General features: G+C 53.3%; 1 protein-coding gene across 1 annotated transcript in view; it reads left to right on the top strand.

Moving 5' to 3' along the window:
- LOC100909141 (glutamate receptor ionotropic, kainate 2) overlaps window positions 1-18,632 on the top strand; it is a 69,854-nt gene that overhangs the window by 33,872 nt on the left and 17,350 nt on the right. Inside the window, exon 3 of the mRNA XM_018641935.1 lies at window positions 13,371-13,622. Within this exon, the coding sequence (XP_018497451.1) occupies window positions 13,371-13,622 (252 nt within the window). The remainder of the gene's footprint in view (window positions 1-13,370; window positions 13,623-18,632) is intronic.

Below are 18,632 nucleotides of genomic sequence, written 5' to 3'. Positions count from 1 at the left end.
TTTTGTGCCTGTTGGAGGCACGAGGGATATTTGTTCCACACTGAACCAAACGAGAGAGAGATTGAACGGTCGGGTCGGTCGAATGAGCAAGTTACTTCTGCCGGTCCGCCGCTCGGAGACCGCGGGGATTTGCTCGACGGACCTGAAACGAGCCGGTCGGCGAGAAGAAAGAGCATATTTTCGATTTTTTCTCGCAATGCTAACGGGGAAAACGGGCTCTGGGAACGCGGAGATTGATGGCTGAAAAAGCGAGTGCGAGAGACGTCGAGAATTCACCAAGTCCTGACCTGATTTTCGTTCGCTCGTTACGGAAGTTCGCGAACGCTGTTTTTCAAAAGGCTTGTCTAGTCCGACGTTGTGTCCGAGCCTCAGACTGCAATGACGGTCGATGTGAGCCAGCGCATGCCGACGCCATGATGCAACACTCGCGAAACTCCGACGCCTCGACTGTTCGCCTCAAGGTTGGATATAGCGTCTGAAATTGAATTTTCAGGAAAGCTCGAGCGAAAGTTCATTTTTGTTGTCATGCGTCCCCCCTCGTCAAGAACCCGAAGCGAGGTGTCGCAAGACGAAGCTACCAGAGGACAATGTCGACGTAATTTTAGAAGCCAAAGTTCTAAATGAAATTGATTGAGACAGGGGACGCTGTCTCTGGGGAATCCTTCCTTTGGAGAGCCACCTGAGCTACGGTGGTGGAGGGCGTGTCTGTAGAATTTAATCCTCACGCTGGAGCGATTGTCGCTTAGAAAGTTCCGCGAGGTTTTTCCTCGTGCCCACCGAGCGAGGCTGAGGTTCGGCTTGGTGAAGTTCTGTCTCTTCCTTCAAGCTGAGGGTCAGAACTTGGTGATCTCGAAGATCCCGAGCGAGAGCAGAAGATATAGCGCGGGAAAAACTTCGGACCAAAGTAGCCTTAAGACAGCGACTTCTACTGAGAAGGCTTTACCAATCCGGCCACGCTTCCCTTGCCGCTCACTGTTGACTAATGGCAGAGGATTACTTCGGACGGAAGCTAGTCTCGGCCGTCGTTTCCAAGGGAAAGACCTCTCTCCGCGGATTCGCTTCGTGTTTTCGGTACTCGTTGTCGTCGTCGCGGCTGACCTGCGGTGGACCTTTGGACCGTCATCCGAGACCGTCTGTGACATCGGTGAGATCAAGTGTCCTCATGCCGAGTGCTGAATTCTGAAATGGGGGACAGAGGGCAAGCTTGAATGGTAACGCGAATGATTGAATCTGAATGATCAACTTCCTCGTGCGTAAGCCATTGACTGAGACGCAGAAAAGCTGGACGTAAGGAGAACTACGGGAAACTTCATACTCGGCTCGTCTGATTCGGTAATTCGGTCAATTCGCCCCGGATGGACTGGACGAGAAAACGTTTCCCGGCCTCTCCCCGGAGTCCTTCACGGTGTTCTGAGCCTTGTTACGATTGCGAATGCCGGTAGAGATACAGGAAATTCCTCAGGGTACCTTTCACCACTTTTCTATTCAGTCGCTCTTCAGAGCTTGCTATGAACATGACTTCAACTGGACTTCTGGGAATACCTGTCACATAAATTCAAACCACAGCAAGACTCTTGTACATATGTACGAAGCTAAGACCCCCATAACTCGGGCTGGACCTCAGCGGGAAGCATTCCCGTGAAAGTTCGCTCGATGTGTAGAAGGAGCCGCGTTGGATTGAATTTCGGATCACATATCCGGTCGCACGGAGGTTACGATTCCGTCGTCGCGACACGGAGCGCAGAGCTCTCCCGGAAAAGGAAATGCCCGACAGTTTCTCATCCACCGCAGAGATCCACCGTACAGTCTCCACATGCAGGCCATCGGAATATCGGGTTCGAAACGAAAAAGTTCGATATTCCGAATGAATAGAGTTCCATGACTCTCACTGAAATGAAAATCCATTTCAGCGTTTTCGGAATTCTCCTTCATAAATTCCTCGTTCCAAAGCAGCCTGCTTCCCGGAGTTAGTGATTGGCGAGCGTCGAATACTCGCAAAGTTCGTAGACATCCTCGTACATTCATGGCGACGCAGAGGCAGGAGAACGCCCAAATATCCCTAGGCGGAAAACTTTCTGACAAGTTCAATTACTGGAGGAAGTGGGAAGGCAGACGCTGTTCCGCGGCGAGGAAAGATGCCGTGCGGTCCACATCAACAAGCCGTCTCCGCTCTCTAGCCTATCTGTTGGGTCAGACTGAACCGTCGCTCCCAAAATTTCCTGCCTTGCCAGCCGTCCCGACAGCAGTGCGAGAGCAGAAACGCTCACTGAAAACGAAGGGAAAAACAACAGCAGAAAAGCCAGCCGTACCGAATTCGACAGGCGATCTGCTTGAGCAGCTCCCTCATCCAGGGAGATATATGGCATTGTGATCCATGACATTTCTACCCTGTTCGGTAGGTTGAGGGATTTGCGTTTTGACGGAATCGTCTCCGTCGAAGAATGGAGCACTCCAGGAATTTCAAATCTACGATTTATCGTCCGTCCTGCTCCCATGAGTTCTCCTTTCATGTTTCTCGAGGGCGCCGTCGCCGAATTACCAGCTGCTCCCCCCGTGACTATCCGGACCGAGGGAGCTCTATTCCAGCCATGAGTTTTCTATTCGATGCCCTGCATTCGATGTTCGATGCTAAATGCTATAAAACTTACTACTTGGACATATGGAGATTCGGCTATCCCGCTGGCCGGTTGGATCAGTTCACTGGGGGAAGAGTCTCCCCGCTTTCTGACCAACGCTTTGCTCCTAAAGATCATCCCGACTGAGCTACTCGCTTCCACGGTCAGACTTCTGGCCACCTGGATAATAATTATAGGCTAACTGAGTGAGCAAAACCTCTTGAGCAGTCTTAATTGTATAGCGAGTGCACGCCTCGAGTTCCAGGGAACGAGATGAAGTTCTCTGGCTTCTCGCATAAGTTGTGGTCTCTGATGGAATGGGGAATGGGGTTCGACATCTCCACTCGAACGTATGTGCGCAAAGATCCACCCGGTTGCTCACCGACTCGTGGAGAAGCAATCAGCGACTCCGGAACAATTTGCGGTATTCGCTCCGAAGGGTATGGAGGCCGGCCGCCGCGATTGTTACAAACCACATCTAGCGAATTCGTTCACCGAGAAGAACTCCGAACAATCGACGTAGAATGCCGTAAAGTGTACGTAGACTCATTCGGTCGAAGCTCACCCGGGCAAAGAACGAAGCTGAAGGTTACAATTTTGGGAATGGTGGCAGCTGCGGCGGCTACCGCATCGCAGGCTGCAAATGTGGGAAAGAGCTCTGCTCGAGCTTATTCATGGGGAACGAGCGAAGATGGATCTTAAGAACTTTCGAATATATGGAACAGATGGTGAGGGCGACCGACGAAAAATCTCCGCTTTGCCTTCCAAATGGACAAAGAAGAAGAGACATTTGTCAGGACCTGTCAGGGCGTTATGTCCTTATTGAGCCGCCTTTGTAATAGATGGTTCGGCGACGTATCGGCTCGCCTTGAAATTCGCGTTATGACTGGTTTAGCTTGTGGCGTGAATGGGTTTCTGCTTTGGGAACGTCGCCATTCTTGCATTCCGTACTGCGGACAAAAAGTGAGCGATGACAGCGGAGAGTGTCATCAACATACACATGTCGGGATAATCTCACGCTGAGGACGCCCTTAAGCAGGAATAAACGGGTGATCGATGCCCGAGTCTCTATCTCCGGCGTTTTGAGCGCGTTAAGCGGCCTTCAGCATTGGTTTCAGCAAAACTGTCACAAAGCTCGAAGAGGAGCCCCATGATCGTCTGCTGGAAAATCTCGTGCCTTGGCGAGGATTTTGATTGAAACCTCGGCGCGATGACGTGCTCGGCGCCCGGATGCTCACAGAGGCGAACTCATGCTTACTGACCCGCTGATGCACAGTGTACACGAGCTCAACATGAAAGCCCGAGTTGCGAGCTAATTGCCAATTAAGTCGAGCATTAATCGCACGGACGATTAACGGCAAGAACGGAGTGCGGGTATTCATGGCTGAAATGAAGAGTGCCTACTTGATTTTCTTGTGCATGCAACGCTGTACGCCAGCATTCTCCATCGGTCTGCCATCTTATCCGAGCGTCGACGACGACAATTAGCGCCACGGAATCGGAACAGGACTTTTTCCTCCCCTTGCTTCGAGGGAATTCCCGGAAGATTACCTCTAATGGCGATTTGGCGCGATAAAATCGACGCATCAGCGCGCGAAGGGACCCGGGAAGGCAACCGCGTCGACGAGGCCAGCTCTCGGCGTCCTTGTTGCCTCGAACGCTCACTTGAGTCTACCTAAAAATGACTAGCGGAGGAATTCTTAATTTCGGAGTTGGGGAGATCAACCCGCGGCGCTAACCTGCTCGGAACGACCGGTCTCTCGAACGGACGTCGCGACGGCGTATCGGAGCTTCGGATCGTATTAGTAGGAAATATATTAAGCAAGTGGAGGAAATGGGGTGAGCTACAACAGATCACTTTGTGCGTTTGCATCACGCAGCGTCGGGCGGCGGGACGAACGCGAGGACGAGGAGGGAGGAGAAGGAGATAGGGAACGAGCGCATTTGATAGCGGAGCTTGTCGGTTCCTCGTTGCGAGAAGTTTGCGCGGGCGCTTCTGTTTTTGTCAGAACGGAATAGTACATACACACCATGGCGAGTTGTCTCTCGGTTGGATTCTCTCAAGGGATCGGTTGGGAACCATCTGCTCGGACGCAAGAGCTCTCGGGTTTATGCATGGTTTTTTGAGCAGACGATCGCCCAGATAGGGGAGACCGGGGGCCAGGGTCGCAAAACATTCCCTCGATCATTCTCGAAGTACTACGTCAGCGACGATCGTTTTCGCGCTGATGCTTTCGTATGAAGATCCGGGATCGCTTAACACTCTATCGGGTCCACGCTGACGGGAAAGCGAGCGGGATGCTCTCATGAATTCGACCAGAGAGAAAGCTATCGTTCCACTCGAGGCTCCGCTCCTGATTCGATAAACACCTTTCGCCTATCCCAGGGGACGAGGGTACACTATTCGAACGAGCGCAGATAAACATCCAGAGATCCCTGCGTCACTCAAAAAATAGAGGACCCTTGGATTTTCTCTCGTTCGGCCAGCCGATCCAAGAAAAATGACTGCGTGGAACCGATGGAAGAGGAGCGGGAGTTCAATTTTTGATAAGCGACTCGGTTCCACTTTCGCTGAAACAGCTGCCGTTTCAAATTGCTCGGATCAGTGGGGAATCGATTCGGAAAGGGCTTGATGTGGACGAAAATGTGTGCGTCTACGATATTTGCCGCGCGGAGCAGGAGAGCGGGACGGATTGTGAAAAGCGATTCCTATCCTAAAAAACGCATTGCGGGACGCTTCGTTCATCCGAGTATATTCGGGATGATATCGAGGCTTCGGATAGAACAGTATTCCGAATGCGTTGGCGGAGAAGGAACGACTGGGAAGCATGCCTCTCCACAGGAATCAGTCGCTCAGGGTCTTGTCTGCCTTCATGAGCATTCGAGCACCATCAGCCCACAACCATCACCAAGAATCTCATTCGGAGAATTATCCGGTCTTCGTCGAAGGCGACACTCCAGGGCAATAGGGACAAAGTTCCGCTCGTGGCTCTCCGGAATGGAACACTCTTACAGACCAACTGATATTTATGCCCAAAGCCCACCATTCGCTCTCTCTTAGCAGTGGTAGTTACTTACACGTCGTTCGACGAGTTCCTTCGACAAGCCGGTGCTTTCGACCATGAGCCCGCCGCCGGACGAAGGAAGTCGTTCAAGCGACAGCGGTCAGCACCAAATTAGGTTCTCTCGAAAAAAGTCCATAAGGGTATCAAATTAAGTTGTATGAGCTCGTCTCGTGATTTCCGGGCCCATTACAAAAACCAGCGCCTCTCCCCTATGAGATGGGACCGACATCCGCGGAGGATACGCTCCGGTCGGCGAGATTCCGGTAGATGGAACTTGCCCCCTAAGTTCCCATCCAGAACACGGGCCTCCGGTACATGGCAACCGAACGACGTTCCGCTTGGGTTCATTCGGCGTAAATTGCGGGTGGGCTAATGAAAAAGTTGTTAGGCCCGTTTCGGGCCCGTCTTTCCTCTGGACTCGTTTCCGTCTCAATTGCGTCGCTCGAGCGGATGCGAAAGTCCGCTGCCGCGACGGATCACGGCCAGCGAGAGACGGAGAGAAAGCTCCAAGAAAGAACAAAGACTCTCCTCGAGACGTCGGTTTCGAGGTTCGATTTCCTCGGAGCGGGCGTTCGGAACCTGCATGCCGCGTTCTTTGTCTCATTCATCAAATGTCGCGGTATGCGGGCATCAGCCCGAATCCATTTGTGCCCTCTTCTGATTGAGCGCCGCTCGATGCGTCACCGTTGCCTCGTTCAGCCGCCGCAACGTCGGCAGGGAGTTTGCCGCTAACATCGATGTCAGGCTCGAAGCTCTGTGATTGGAATGAATGAATCCTTTTCTATACTTCCCTTGTGGTTGTTGTTATTTCATCAATCATTTGTTGCTTCTCACTTAAGGTGGAAGTAGTCTCCGGTCGTCGCTGCCGGCCTTCGACTACTGCTCGTTGCAGACAGTTCCGTGCAGCTAAACGTTATAAATGAACAAGCTGTTCCGATGATCACTTCGACAGACGAGCAGCTACTTGCAGGAACCCATCCTCACAGGAGCATCGCGATCTGGCTCTAAAAATGCTCTCTGTCGTACCTCCTCGTTACTTGCTGTATCATTGCACTCATCGTCTTTCGTACAGCTATCGGACGAGCTAGGCGGGACGAACAAACGGACAGATTCGCAGCCGATAGACTCGCTCTGATAGACCGAACAAGTGAGCCGCCTGTGCGCAAACTCCATCAATCTTTCCGCAATGGACCTGTCTCCAGAACCAAGATCCCGTCGTCCGCTGCCCCCATTGCTTCGGACGTACACCCACCGAGCACTCCATCCCTTGACCGATGGAATATCAGAACGCGATGACGCGCAGCGTGCTTAATTATTTCGAAGCAGAGTAAATCAACAACCTCGAACACAGAACTTTCAGCAAATTGAAAAGTTGAACGAGCGCAAACTTTCGCAAAGGCGAACGATCGTGCAACTAGACGCTGATTCCGCTCCGAGAGCGCTGGCGGCGCTGAATCCATAGACGACCGAGTGGACATCGGGATAATTTGTTCCTGGCCGTCGAACGTTAGCCGGTGCCTTCCGCCTGCTCAGCCACTGCTGTCCCCGCACATTCGGCAATGAATGGAGCCGGTCCTGGTGTCCGTGGTGTTATTCACTGAATCAAGCAGATAAATTACAGCGCGCTTCGGCTTGACGAGGATCCGACCTGACGCAAGCCGAAGTGAAAAGACTCCGTTGTTTATTGGATTCGACACTGGAATAAGATAAAGTCGCTGCCGCTGGCTCGTCAGCGGAATACGATCCCAGAGTGCTGCCACGTGGCGTGGCAGAGTTGGCGACTCCCAGCAGTTCCCCGTCACGAGCCTGTCACAACGAGGACCATTCTCTGTCACGCCGCCCCGCGCTAGAGAACGATGCGGGAAGCCGGTGGTTCACGTAGAGGAACCAGATCCAGAAGACACCGCTCGAAACGAAGATGACGTCGAACCAACGATGGTAAAAACGGAACCGTAGATCTCCCAACATCGTCGACACGTTGCTACGATATTCGGCCGGCAAATTCGACCGCAGCAACAACAACGACGAGACGAAGTACATTCCCATGAGCTGGGCCAGAGTCAGGACGACGATGTTCAGACTCGATGGTCGGGCCAGGGCTCTGAAAAAGCGACAAAGGTTCCGGAGCAGTCCTCGGATGTTGAGGAAGATCAGAGCTGAAACGAGCACGAACGACATGTGCCGGGACCAGAACGCCACGTCGAATCGCAAGCCCGCGTATTCGACGGCGATCTGCAGCCATCTCGTCACGGGATCCACTTGACCCATCCGGTTGAACACGATATTCACAACGCTTCTGGAACATTTCCACACGCCGAATAGCGACAACAGTGCGCTGCGCGCGTTCAAGTATTTGCCCTGCCAAGTGCGCGACCATTGCACTCGATGCAGAGCCCCGTACGCGGCGACAACGTCTAAAAATTGCGTCCGGCTCAACTCCTCGAGAACTTCGATTTCAGCGAGGAGCTCGGCGTGGTCATTTCCGCGCGGGGACGACCCGGCGGTGACAGCGGCGACAGAGCCGCTGACCCGTTCTTGGAGACTTTTCCAAAAACTATTCCGCATCGGCGGTAGCATTGTCGTCAACTCCTCGGTCTCCTGCTGCTGCTGCTGTCGCCGCCGGATGAGAGCTAGACGTTTCTTTTTGAGCGAAACGATGTCCAGGGTCCGCCTGAGTTGTTTCTCTCCGTGCACGACGTGTTCTCGGGTAACGGGATGCATGAAGAAGGACATTGTGTTATAGGGCTGGCTCACAGCCCCGAAGGCACTCAGTAGAGCTATGAGCGTGACGCCTACAACTCCAAGCCGACTGATAATCTGTTCCATGCCGAACACGGCGTGATTCCGGTGCCCGATAGGGAACTTGTCCCCCAGTTTCCAAAACAGCACGGCGAAACTCAGCCATAGCGCGAACGAAAACAGTTTTCTCGCCAGGGGAAACCCGATCAGGCACGTAGTGTTCTCCATGACATGTCGGCCTACGTTGAGCGGTATGACAACGGTGAGCATAATTAAGAGCAGACCGAGCACCGTTCGCCAGACGACCGGTCTCGACGAGGCTTCGAGCGCTCCACAAATTTCGAAAACCACCAGCTCGAACAACGTGCAGCAGAGAGCGAACGTCGTGGAGAATAGGGCGCGCGGTACCGTACCGGCTCCACGTAGCTCGTGGTTCCGGTACAGAGCGCGCACACAGAAAGTCCATCCTCCGATGAAAAACACGATCTGAGAGCACAGAACCACCACTGTGTCCCGCAGCAGGACCAGATTCATGTTAATGGCCAGCCGGGCACGGAGAAAGCGACAGCAACCACCGCTCGGACGCAGCGATTCCCGACTCGCTCCAATAACCGACTCGGTGGTGGCGGCGAAAGCCAGCTCTCCTAGCTCGTCTTGTACTCTGCTGAATGGTCTGTCAGCCATCACGCGAGCCAGGGGGAACGATTCGAGCTTAGACGGCTCATTTTCCGCTACATTCCACCTGACCTCTGGTGAGCACCGTGAACCGGCAGCCTGGAAGGGGAATTCCGTGTCTCGCGGTTCCGGAAAAAAAACTTAGTATGTACTCCGGGCAGATATCAAATAATTCACGACAGTCGAGTGTTCATTAGAAGTTTCTCCTGTCGATTTGTCGCGTACCCGCGACTCTAATCGTTCATGGGAGGAACCATTCCGGGCCTTCTCCCTCCGGTGCTCCGGTGGATCGAGCTGTACGGAATTCCGAAACGGGAGACTTCTGTTCACTGCTCATAGTATCGCCTGGAACTGCTTGAATGAGGCGATTCGGAAGCAGAGGATGCTGACCGCGCAAGAGCTCGACTGGTGCTAGACGTTTATATGGAACATACATAACGTCGAATCCGCATTCTAGGCAGTCTGGTTTCGGTCGAGACACGTCGCCGTGATTCTGCAAAGCCACAGCGCCTAGAGCTGCCGTCAGCGGTAGTCGAAGCAAACGAAACAGGCTGCGGGGGAATGACTAATAAGTCCCAACCGCCGCCTGTCGTCGTGAAGGAATGAGGAGACGGATCCGGGGGGAAAAACTCATCATCAGTTTACCGCTGGTTCCCCGTGTCGACAAGATGAGTCGGTAAGGGCTCGTCAGTGTGCTCGGTTTGAGCAATCGTACTCGCTATAGTCGTCACTCACTCGCTCCATCGATTCTTCGGCTTATTAAGCGAACGCGCCAGCTGGCGAGTCCGGTGCGGCGCGGCTGCTGGTCAAGCGAGACCGATGACGTCGAACCGGTGTAAGGTGTTGTCCGATAATCGGAACCTTGGACTTATGTTCGAGGGTACTACTAATAAAAAACGTCCGATATCGACCCTTACAATTGAAACCCGAGTTTCCCGGGACGGATACAAGGAATGATCAGCAAGTAAACGGCACCCGGAACCCCGCCGACCCGGAGCGGCGCGGTTGCAGCGGTCCCTAGTTAGCAAAAGCAAGCGCCGCATTGAGATTTACATTTCCGAAGCGGAGAACAGGCTCTAATCGTTCGGGAGTCCAGGTTTTCACTGTCGTCCAGCTGCAACTCCGCTGATGCCGGCAGGCAACTGCAGAACGACGTATAAAAGTTTTTACGACTCAAACGTCACACGGGGCGGCCTGCTCTCTGGCTGTGCCACGATCCGGTAGCTGTTCGGCTCGACTCGGGGCCAACTTGCCAATTTTGTACGGAAATCTGACCATTTCATCCGATAGCCTCTCCACGTTCGCTTAAAAATCTCTCCACACAGACTTAACTGAGCGTTGGACGCCGAAATGGACGTACTCTGCTGTAAAAGCGTCCCGCCATAAATTTTGCGCAAGCTCCGTATCGGCGGAGCGAGACAATCATTCCATAACAGCTGTTTCGAAAATCGTGCGCGGAAAACTAAGAGCAAGCCCGAGCAGGTAGGCCGGGGATTGCGACTCCGAGAGGGGAGTGATTCCGCTGCCCCGTGTCTTGACTCCCGCCGACGAGATCGGCAGCGAATGGACCGATACGGCATCGCACATCATAGAAACGTGAAGGCATTGGAAGCAGTCACGCGAAGCAGAGAAAAATGTGTGAATGCGTTCCGGCAAAACACATGCCCTTGCGCTGCACTCGGAGGCAAGACGCTGCGTTGTCGACCGAGCATTGAAACAGCTGAGATGAGCTATGAACGGAAACGAATGTACCGATCAGCGCTATCCATGCGTGTATGACAAATGCAAACAGCGAGGCTGGCTAGGGGGCAATCAGAGAAAAACACGCAGAATGCGAACCTTACCGAAAGTCGGGCTCGGAACCTCCGAAGGAGCTCGGAGCGGAACCCCGAGCTCCTTTTGAAATTAGTTCCATGCTCGGGAGATCGTCGAGAAGAATCAATTAAGACCGGTCGATTACATGCGTGATCTCGGCCGAAAATGATTTTCCCTCGTCGAGGGAGAAATCCAATCTCGAAGTCTTTTTCTCCCCGAGTGGTCTCCAACGATGCGCGACTCCTTCTTGAATTCCATCTCTGAACCAATCCTCAATGAGAGCATAAATGCACTCGAGTGGAACGCTTCCGTCTGGATATCATTCCGGCCGACCAACGAACCATCCAAGCCAGCCAGCGAGCAATAATACTCACGGAGCGAGCTATTGATCATTTGACCTCCCTCCCTTCGTCCCTCTTTTACGCCATCGTTCCCGCGTTCGCGACGTGTTCTCCGTGGAGCGAGGGACGTACGGCCGAAACGTCGGTTGCGTCTGACTACGTGCCCGACCAATTCCCGCTGCATCGTCGGCCTTGGAGTGTTGACTGTATTTCCATCCATAGGTCTATTTCCCACCCTCACTCACGAGAAAGTGTCCCGACCCTCCAGGAAAAATGTCGACACGAATCGCCTTGTCCTGCTGTAGAGCTTTCGGCAGAGAATATTTCCGAGAACGCTCGACATCTGCTCCATCCTGTGGGGGGAAAAGCTTTCAACAGAAAAGCGTTTCGTCGTATGCATCGGAAGATTCGGTTTTCGACGGCCGTCGACCATTGAAGATTGCCGTGAGGGCTCCGAGAGAAATCTGAAGATTTCGGATTTCCGAACTATTGCCAAAGGAAGCGAGACGCGAGTTTTCGAATGAAATTACCGACTCCGAGCGACGGAGCGGGTGATTTTGTCGATGACGGAGCAGAAAGAGCGGAGGACCATATTTTGAAGAGATAAAGAATGCGGATAGGCGAAGATTCTCCTCGGGTCCCGGCGTAGAGCTTCACCCGAAGTCAATATAGCGCGCTCGTTCACCCGTCCGCTGAGGAATTTTCCGTTTTCCCCTCACGGGATATCCCAACGAGCAGATAGGGAAGCTTTTCCTTCCTCCGCTCTCCTCTGCGGCTGCTCAGGAGTGGATGCTTGGACTGTAATGGATCACTAGCTCGAACCTGATGCATCAGGTGGAGGTTGGTCTGCAGTGAGTTGGGCGAGCGGCCGACCTACTACGTGAATGAGCATCCTGGAAGCGTCTGGCGGAAGATGACGGAGTGTTGATGAACGGCTCGCTTGCCAGTTCACTTTCCGCACTTAGGATTGCTCCCCTCAGCTGACTCTCATCAAGTGTTGTGCTCAGAGAAGGCTCATGATGAGAATGGTAGTGGTGGTGGACGACGCTGCGATGGTAGAGCCCAGGCGGGAGCGGTTGCTTCGTCCGCAAATGATCCGTGACATTTCTCGATTTCTGTCCACCTAATTCGTTGAGTTCCTCCAGCGATTCGACGAGCAGACTGGCCCCATGCGACTGGATTGTTTAAAAAATTCACTCTGCGTCCGCGTTCGGCAACCGTGGTCGGGGAGGCATTCAGCATCTCTGAGGAAATCATGGAGGTGTGCCGAGGAGAAAATTCACTTTGGAGGAAGAAGAAAGAATGAAACGTGCAATCGCGTAGAATCGCGGACGAGTTGCGCGGACTAGACCTCCGAACGAAATAAATGCTCCACCACGGAGAACAACGGAGAGGAGCGGCAGCAGAGGGCGCGAAAGCAGTAAACTTGACAATCAGCTGTTTACAATGCGGAGCCCTCACTGAAGGGGTCCTCACTGAATGCCTTCCTCTCCATCGTCGGAGTTTTCGTACACGCTCTCGACAACACTCCGGAGTGTCACGTCGATGGGTCCATCGATGTCCAATCGGAAGGAGGGTACATCAGCAATTTAATCTGTGGAACAAACCGGAAAATGCTGTTGGAGGAGAAAACAGGTTTTGATGTCTTCGTAGGTTTAGGCATCCTACGAGATGAGGCACCGGACAGCGAGCCCGGCTGAATGTGGCGCGAGATTATTACGAGTCATAATTCCCGAGCGGGCTCCCCGGGCACGCAGAGCACATATGTTTATTACGGTAATGTTTGTCCCATTCATCCTCGGTCGAAAATCGCTGGGAGCCGGCCACGGACCAATCTAAGCGGAGCGGAGCTGTTCGCGATTCCACGATGTGTCGGCGACGTGTTTGAATCGACACTGGTCGGATCGGAGAGTCTCACTCTTTTGGGGCTATTTTTCCTTTGCCCTCCGTGATACGTCATGACGTTTGAGGAGGTGCAGACTCGAGTTCAGATTACAACGTTTTCAAAAAGCTCCATCATGACGCCAAATCGGAATTTGGAAGCCCAAGCGGCGGAGCCGGATCACAAGGGCCGAACATGTTTCGGTGCGGAAACTAACGAATTTTTTTTTTCTTTCCAGTATGCACATTGCTAGAAGAGGGGGTTGCCGCCGTCTTTGGGCCGCAATCTACCGACGCATCGTTCGCGGTGCGTTCGGCTTGCGAGACTCTAGACGTCCCACACATCGAGACTCATTGGGACTACAGATCCCGTACTACTAATCACTCCCTGAACCTGTACCCTCACCCCTCAGCTTTAGGGAAGGCCTATCTCGACTTTATTAAGTATAAGGACTGGAAAAACTTCGCCATTCTCTACGAAGAGAACGACGGTGAGTCTTACGTACATATATATATATCCATGATTAATTGGCACCACTGCGAAGTTCCTTTGTGCGGCCTCAGGAATCACGGTGCTCCCCATCTCCGGGAGACTTCCGGGGCTGCCCCCGTCCGTCGTTCCCGTGAGACCGGGGGACTTTTCGAAAAACTCGCCGAAAGCAGCTATCTCGACCGGCCGGCGGAGCTCCAGATATCTGCTCCCGACGGATCTGAAAGAACTACGTTGCGCTCGCGTGTCGAGATCCCCGGTATTAGTTTCAAACGATTGATTCCTGCTACTCGGAGCGATCCGAGGAGTAATACCCCTGCAGATTCTCTCGAGACCCTATTGTGAAGCTCTTCCCCTGTGTCTGTGTGTGTATGTACCTCGCAGATGGAGAACAATGACTGACCGAGTGGGCCGTCCTCATCATTGAGTCGAAGATAAAGAACGTCCGGAAGGAACGTTCTCGTTCTCATTGAGAAACTCCCGGAACGAATCGTAGCAGGAGCACACGAAGAAAAGACGCATCGCTCAAACACGGGCAGACTGATAGAAAAAAAACGTCTCGTGTCCTGACAAAACTTCTGACTGTTCTGATAAGATTATTCTCCGATTGCTGGAGAACAATGACTCCAGCTCGAAACGTGACGGAACAGTCGCGTTAGAACGTTTCCCGAAGAGATAGCGCTCTTCCTAGCCAGGTCCGCTCCGTCGTCGATTCGCCGCTTCTTCTCGCCCAGGCAAGGAGCCGGCCGGCGGGTCCAGGGACGAGCCGGCACTGTTCTGAGCTCTGAGCGAGTGCGTACGCTCATTCATTTATTAATCATGACGATAATATTTCAAACGAGCCTTACTGCCCACCCGATCATGTCATGAAATTCCCGACGCCCGCGTCCGCGGTCGGTGGCGGCCGCTGCTCACAATAACAAAGTCGACGTCGACGACATGTAGTTTCCAGGCTTGTTTAATATGCGCATTTAAAGCGACCTCATGGAAATCTGTGTTTGTAGACTTCCGATATTCATGGGCAGTCGACGACCCGCGGGGCGGCGGCAGTTGGCCCGCAGCTCAGGCTCCGCGCGCCGGCGATTGGCTCTGGCAGGGTTTAGGGCCTGTTGCGTGATGAGCGCCGGCTGAATCCAGAGCAGCACTCGCCGTCAACTGTCGCGGCTGCGGCTCAATGTTGCGACCCACAGCACGGATACCGACTCGCGACGACGTCGGGGCTAAAATGTCAAAAGAACCGATTCATCGTTCAATTCGTTCGAGCACTTGCCGACACAAAGGAAGGAGTCAGTGAAACGAGTTGGCAGCCGGGACTCACCTCTCGAATGAACGAGTGATATGCTTTAGACAGGTCTGTCAACTGTCATTCACGTCCTAAAGCGACAGTAACCTTGTTATCTTCCGATGGAATTCCCGTCCCGGGCGTGATACGTAAGGCGCTGTCATCGCTGATGTTTGGAGCGATTTTGATCCATTAGCGTGAAGACATCAGCGAGAACCCTTCGCATATGTTCTTATGTCTTCGACATCTATCACCTACCGTGGGGCAAATTCAATAGGTCAGCTGGAGGAGGTACGAATCTCTCCGTCCGACTGTTCCTCGAAGCGTCTTCTTCTTCGTCAGGGAAGCGTCTTCTCCTTCGTCACGGAGGCGCCCTACGAAGGTGGCGAAGCTCTAGCGCCGAGAGGAAGAATCCTACAGTGAGAGGGGGTGACACTTCTGCGCTTACCGTTACGCGCCCTAATTACCTCATCGGCGTGGAGATCTCGGCTCGAAAATCTCAATTAATTATTCATACTCGCTGGTGGTCCAGATTCCGAATGGGAGAAGATTGCGAAGGAATGATCCCTCTAGACTCTAGAGCCGACGTCGGCAAAAATCTCAGAACAATGGAGTGAGCTGTCTATTTCAAACAGTGGAGCCATAGTAAGGTGCGAGAGATGTTGAGAACCTATCGAGTTGTTCTTGAGGGAGCCTGAGCTGGTTAATGGCTATGACTTCTAGAAAGCTTCCAACTTTCGACACAGGTAGGCAAGGTTAATCCTCTCAGATTCTCGCCGGGGTCCCGGATCCCTCTGTGCTCTTCGCTGCCGACGGCACTGTTATCTTTGATGATTAATTTACACTCACTGATCTTCGAGGGAAATATGTGGATGCTCCACCGCTTAGAATCAGCCGATTCCTGACGGAGCCTTCATTGCTCCCCTCTCCAATAGCCGCTTACTGCCTGTCGGAGTCGTTGCAAAATTGCTCGAGCGTAACGCGCAAAATTCTTCCTCGATCGACGACAGTGTTGGCAGAGGCAAGAAGAAAGTGCCGGCCGGTCGCAGGCGCGATCGTAGTCTTCCCCGGATCCCTGTCTAAGAAATCTCGCGTAATGCGACTGGGCTGCTGGAAACGCTCGAAAATCGTACATTGATCACCGCTCCCGATGGCGACCAGCAACGCAGTCATACGATACTTCCGAACGCGTCCTCGTTACCAGTCACCAGACACTACAATTCATCCTGGCCCGCCATTACGGCCGATTTGAAGGGACAGCAGCGATGTCCAGTGCCGTTTCCTTCGAGTGTCCAGAATCGAGGAAATAATTTCTTCGAGCACAAGTCCCTCGTCCAGATGCTAGAATTGATACTCTGGCCATGCGACATGCCTGGCAGACATCCCACGAGCAGCGTCCCGTCGCGTGCTCCTCGGGGACGACTTGAATTTATTCGTCCCGCGGAGGAGAATGGAAAGACGATTCTGCAGACGGGCTGGATCGTCCGGCTCGTTTCTTCGGCCAGCTAGCGAGAGCGGCTTCGTTGTGAAAGCACATGTCCGAGGTCTGATTACTCACCATCAGCGAGAGATGCTCGAGTCGTTCCTCGAATTTTGTGGTTCCGCGAGGGGAGAAGCGATTGCGATGTCTAACAACCCTTGTTATACCTCTCGGTCCTCGCTCGTCGGCTCTAAAAAACGGAGCTCTCCGAGTTAGGCCTCTAGGAAACGAGTTCTCCAAACCGAGGCTGACTCCGACTCTGCGCTCGCAGCGGCAAGACCTTGCTGTGAAAAAGTCGAGCAGCCCACTGATTACAGTCAAGTCATTTAGAGACTTACGGGAGTTCGCGAAGAGCTTGCCAGAGACTCGTCTTTCTCCGTGCTCTTATTTCCGAAGCATTCATCCACATCAGGTCGGGTTCCCGGAACGGGAGTATCCTTGGCTGAGGTCCATCAAGACATTGCCGACAGCGCAACGACGAAACATCGCAGGGGAAGGGGGCAGGGGCATCTAGGGTTCGCCCGAAAGAAAGAGACGCAGTTGAGTGATCCAAAACTTGGTTGATTGAGTGAGATGATCACGCCCCGTTCCGATGTGAGCTGTATGTAAGCTAATTTCGATTCTGTCGTTGGCGCACGGTCCGGAAGGGAGGACTGCGCCGGCAGATCGGGGTATAACCGACTGGCGTACCATAATCTCGCGATGAAAAACGAATGGATAAGGAGCGACGAAAAACAAATGGATATCGACTCGGAGAGGAGCCATCGACCAATCGCCCTAATGGAGACCGCGCCCAACTTCTTCGATCGTTCCGCTCGAGGGGGAAGTTCACTCGGGTGATCTTCTTCCGTTGAGCGAAAATTTCGAAACAAGGAACGCGCTGTTCGCGCCCTCGGTCCAGTCCCTGGATATGGAGCCGCCTTGGGACTTGGGAGTCTCTCGAATACGACCAGGCACCTTCCATTCGTCGACAGGCTGGCGTGGTCGACCTTGGCATGCGGAAGACTGGATGCCTCGAGCAGGTGGTCGCTGTGCAATGACCGAGGCTCCTGCTCAGGAACTAAATGAGCACCTGGAATCAGAAGCGGCACGAGGAATCCCTTCGAACGCCAAAGGAATGCCGGCCATTGAGATTTCAATGAAGCTAGTCGGCGTTGCGGAGGCGCGCAGTCAGAGAAAGACTTTAGAGGCCACTTGGCAGGGATCCAGAATCGTTCAATAAATCGGCTTAGCTTGAAGCTAGGTGGGGGCGTTTTTAGCTCTGCGAGCTCGCGTTGCAGGAGTTTGCGTAAAAATTGATGGCGTCCCGCGCACGGAGCGACTGCAAATCGAAATCCAAAATCAAATTCCGAACGAGGGGAATCGAGTTTCGCCTCGCGAATGGCCGACTATTCCTCCGGGGAGAACGGACAAGCGACTCCGTGCCGACGACGATGACGGCGCTTTGAATGCTACTGTCAGACTGCCGTCTACAACTCGGGAACCCGAAAAATTTCAGAGGAGCTGGACTTCCTAAAAGATTAGCTGAGAAGCAACCGATGGGGAATCGGCCACCCGTGCGCGTACGCGCTCGTGGATCCTGACACATTCCTTGGGAGAGAGCCATCGGTCCATTTCACTGGGAGGAACTCACAACGCAGAAACTGCTCTCGTCATTTCCGTCTTGATTAGCAAAAAGGAGGAGGAGCGCGTGTCTGCGGTTTCCAGAGAGCATCCGCGACGCTGTGAGGCACTGAGGCACGGAGGCTAGCTGTTACGTGGAATGGAAGCCACACGAGACTTTTCTGTTTACGGAGAGTTGTCGTCGTGTATAAGAAACTTTTCTGATCTCGAGCTCTTGATTACGTGCTCGATCGGCCGCGAAAATGTATATTCAGTGTCTTTCTCTCGCTTTCGTTGGTTCTCGACTCCATCAATACCTATTACTAAACAAAGAGAGGAGCACGGACTTAGAGTTCGCGGATCGGCTGAAATCCTCTGCCGCAGCCCTTTCCGGTCGTGAGCGCTCATATAACTCCTAATGATGGTAATTGTCAGCGAGCACGGCTATCGGAGCTGTTGGCCGCTCCTTACCTAGCACATTTCGTGGACGCTGTGTCGTCCGTGCAAATTGAGACGGCTCCTTGAAATTTGAACCGGAAGCTCTCCGCTGGGCACACGGTCACCTGGCGACCCCATTCGCGACCGCATGATCTTGCAATTTAACTCACAAAGTTGCCAAGATCGATGGAGCGGAGCGCGGAGCGAGT

The sequence above is a fragment of the Galendromus occidentalis genome, unplaced genomic scaffold (genome assembly GCF_000255335.2).
Source record: "Galendromus occidentalis unplaced genomic scaffold, Mocc_1.1 scf7180000075399, whole genome shotgun sequence".
NCBI classification, from domain to species: Eukaryota; Metazoa; Arthropoda; class Arachnida; order Mesostigmata; family Phytoseiidae; genus Galendromus; species Galendromus occidentalis.
This window is presented reverse-complemented; position numbering and strand designations above follow the sequence as displayed.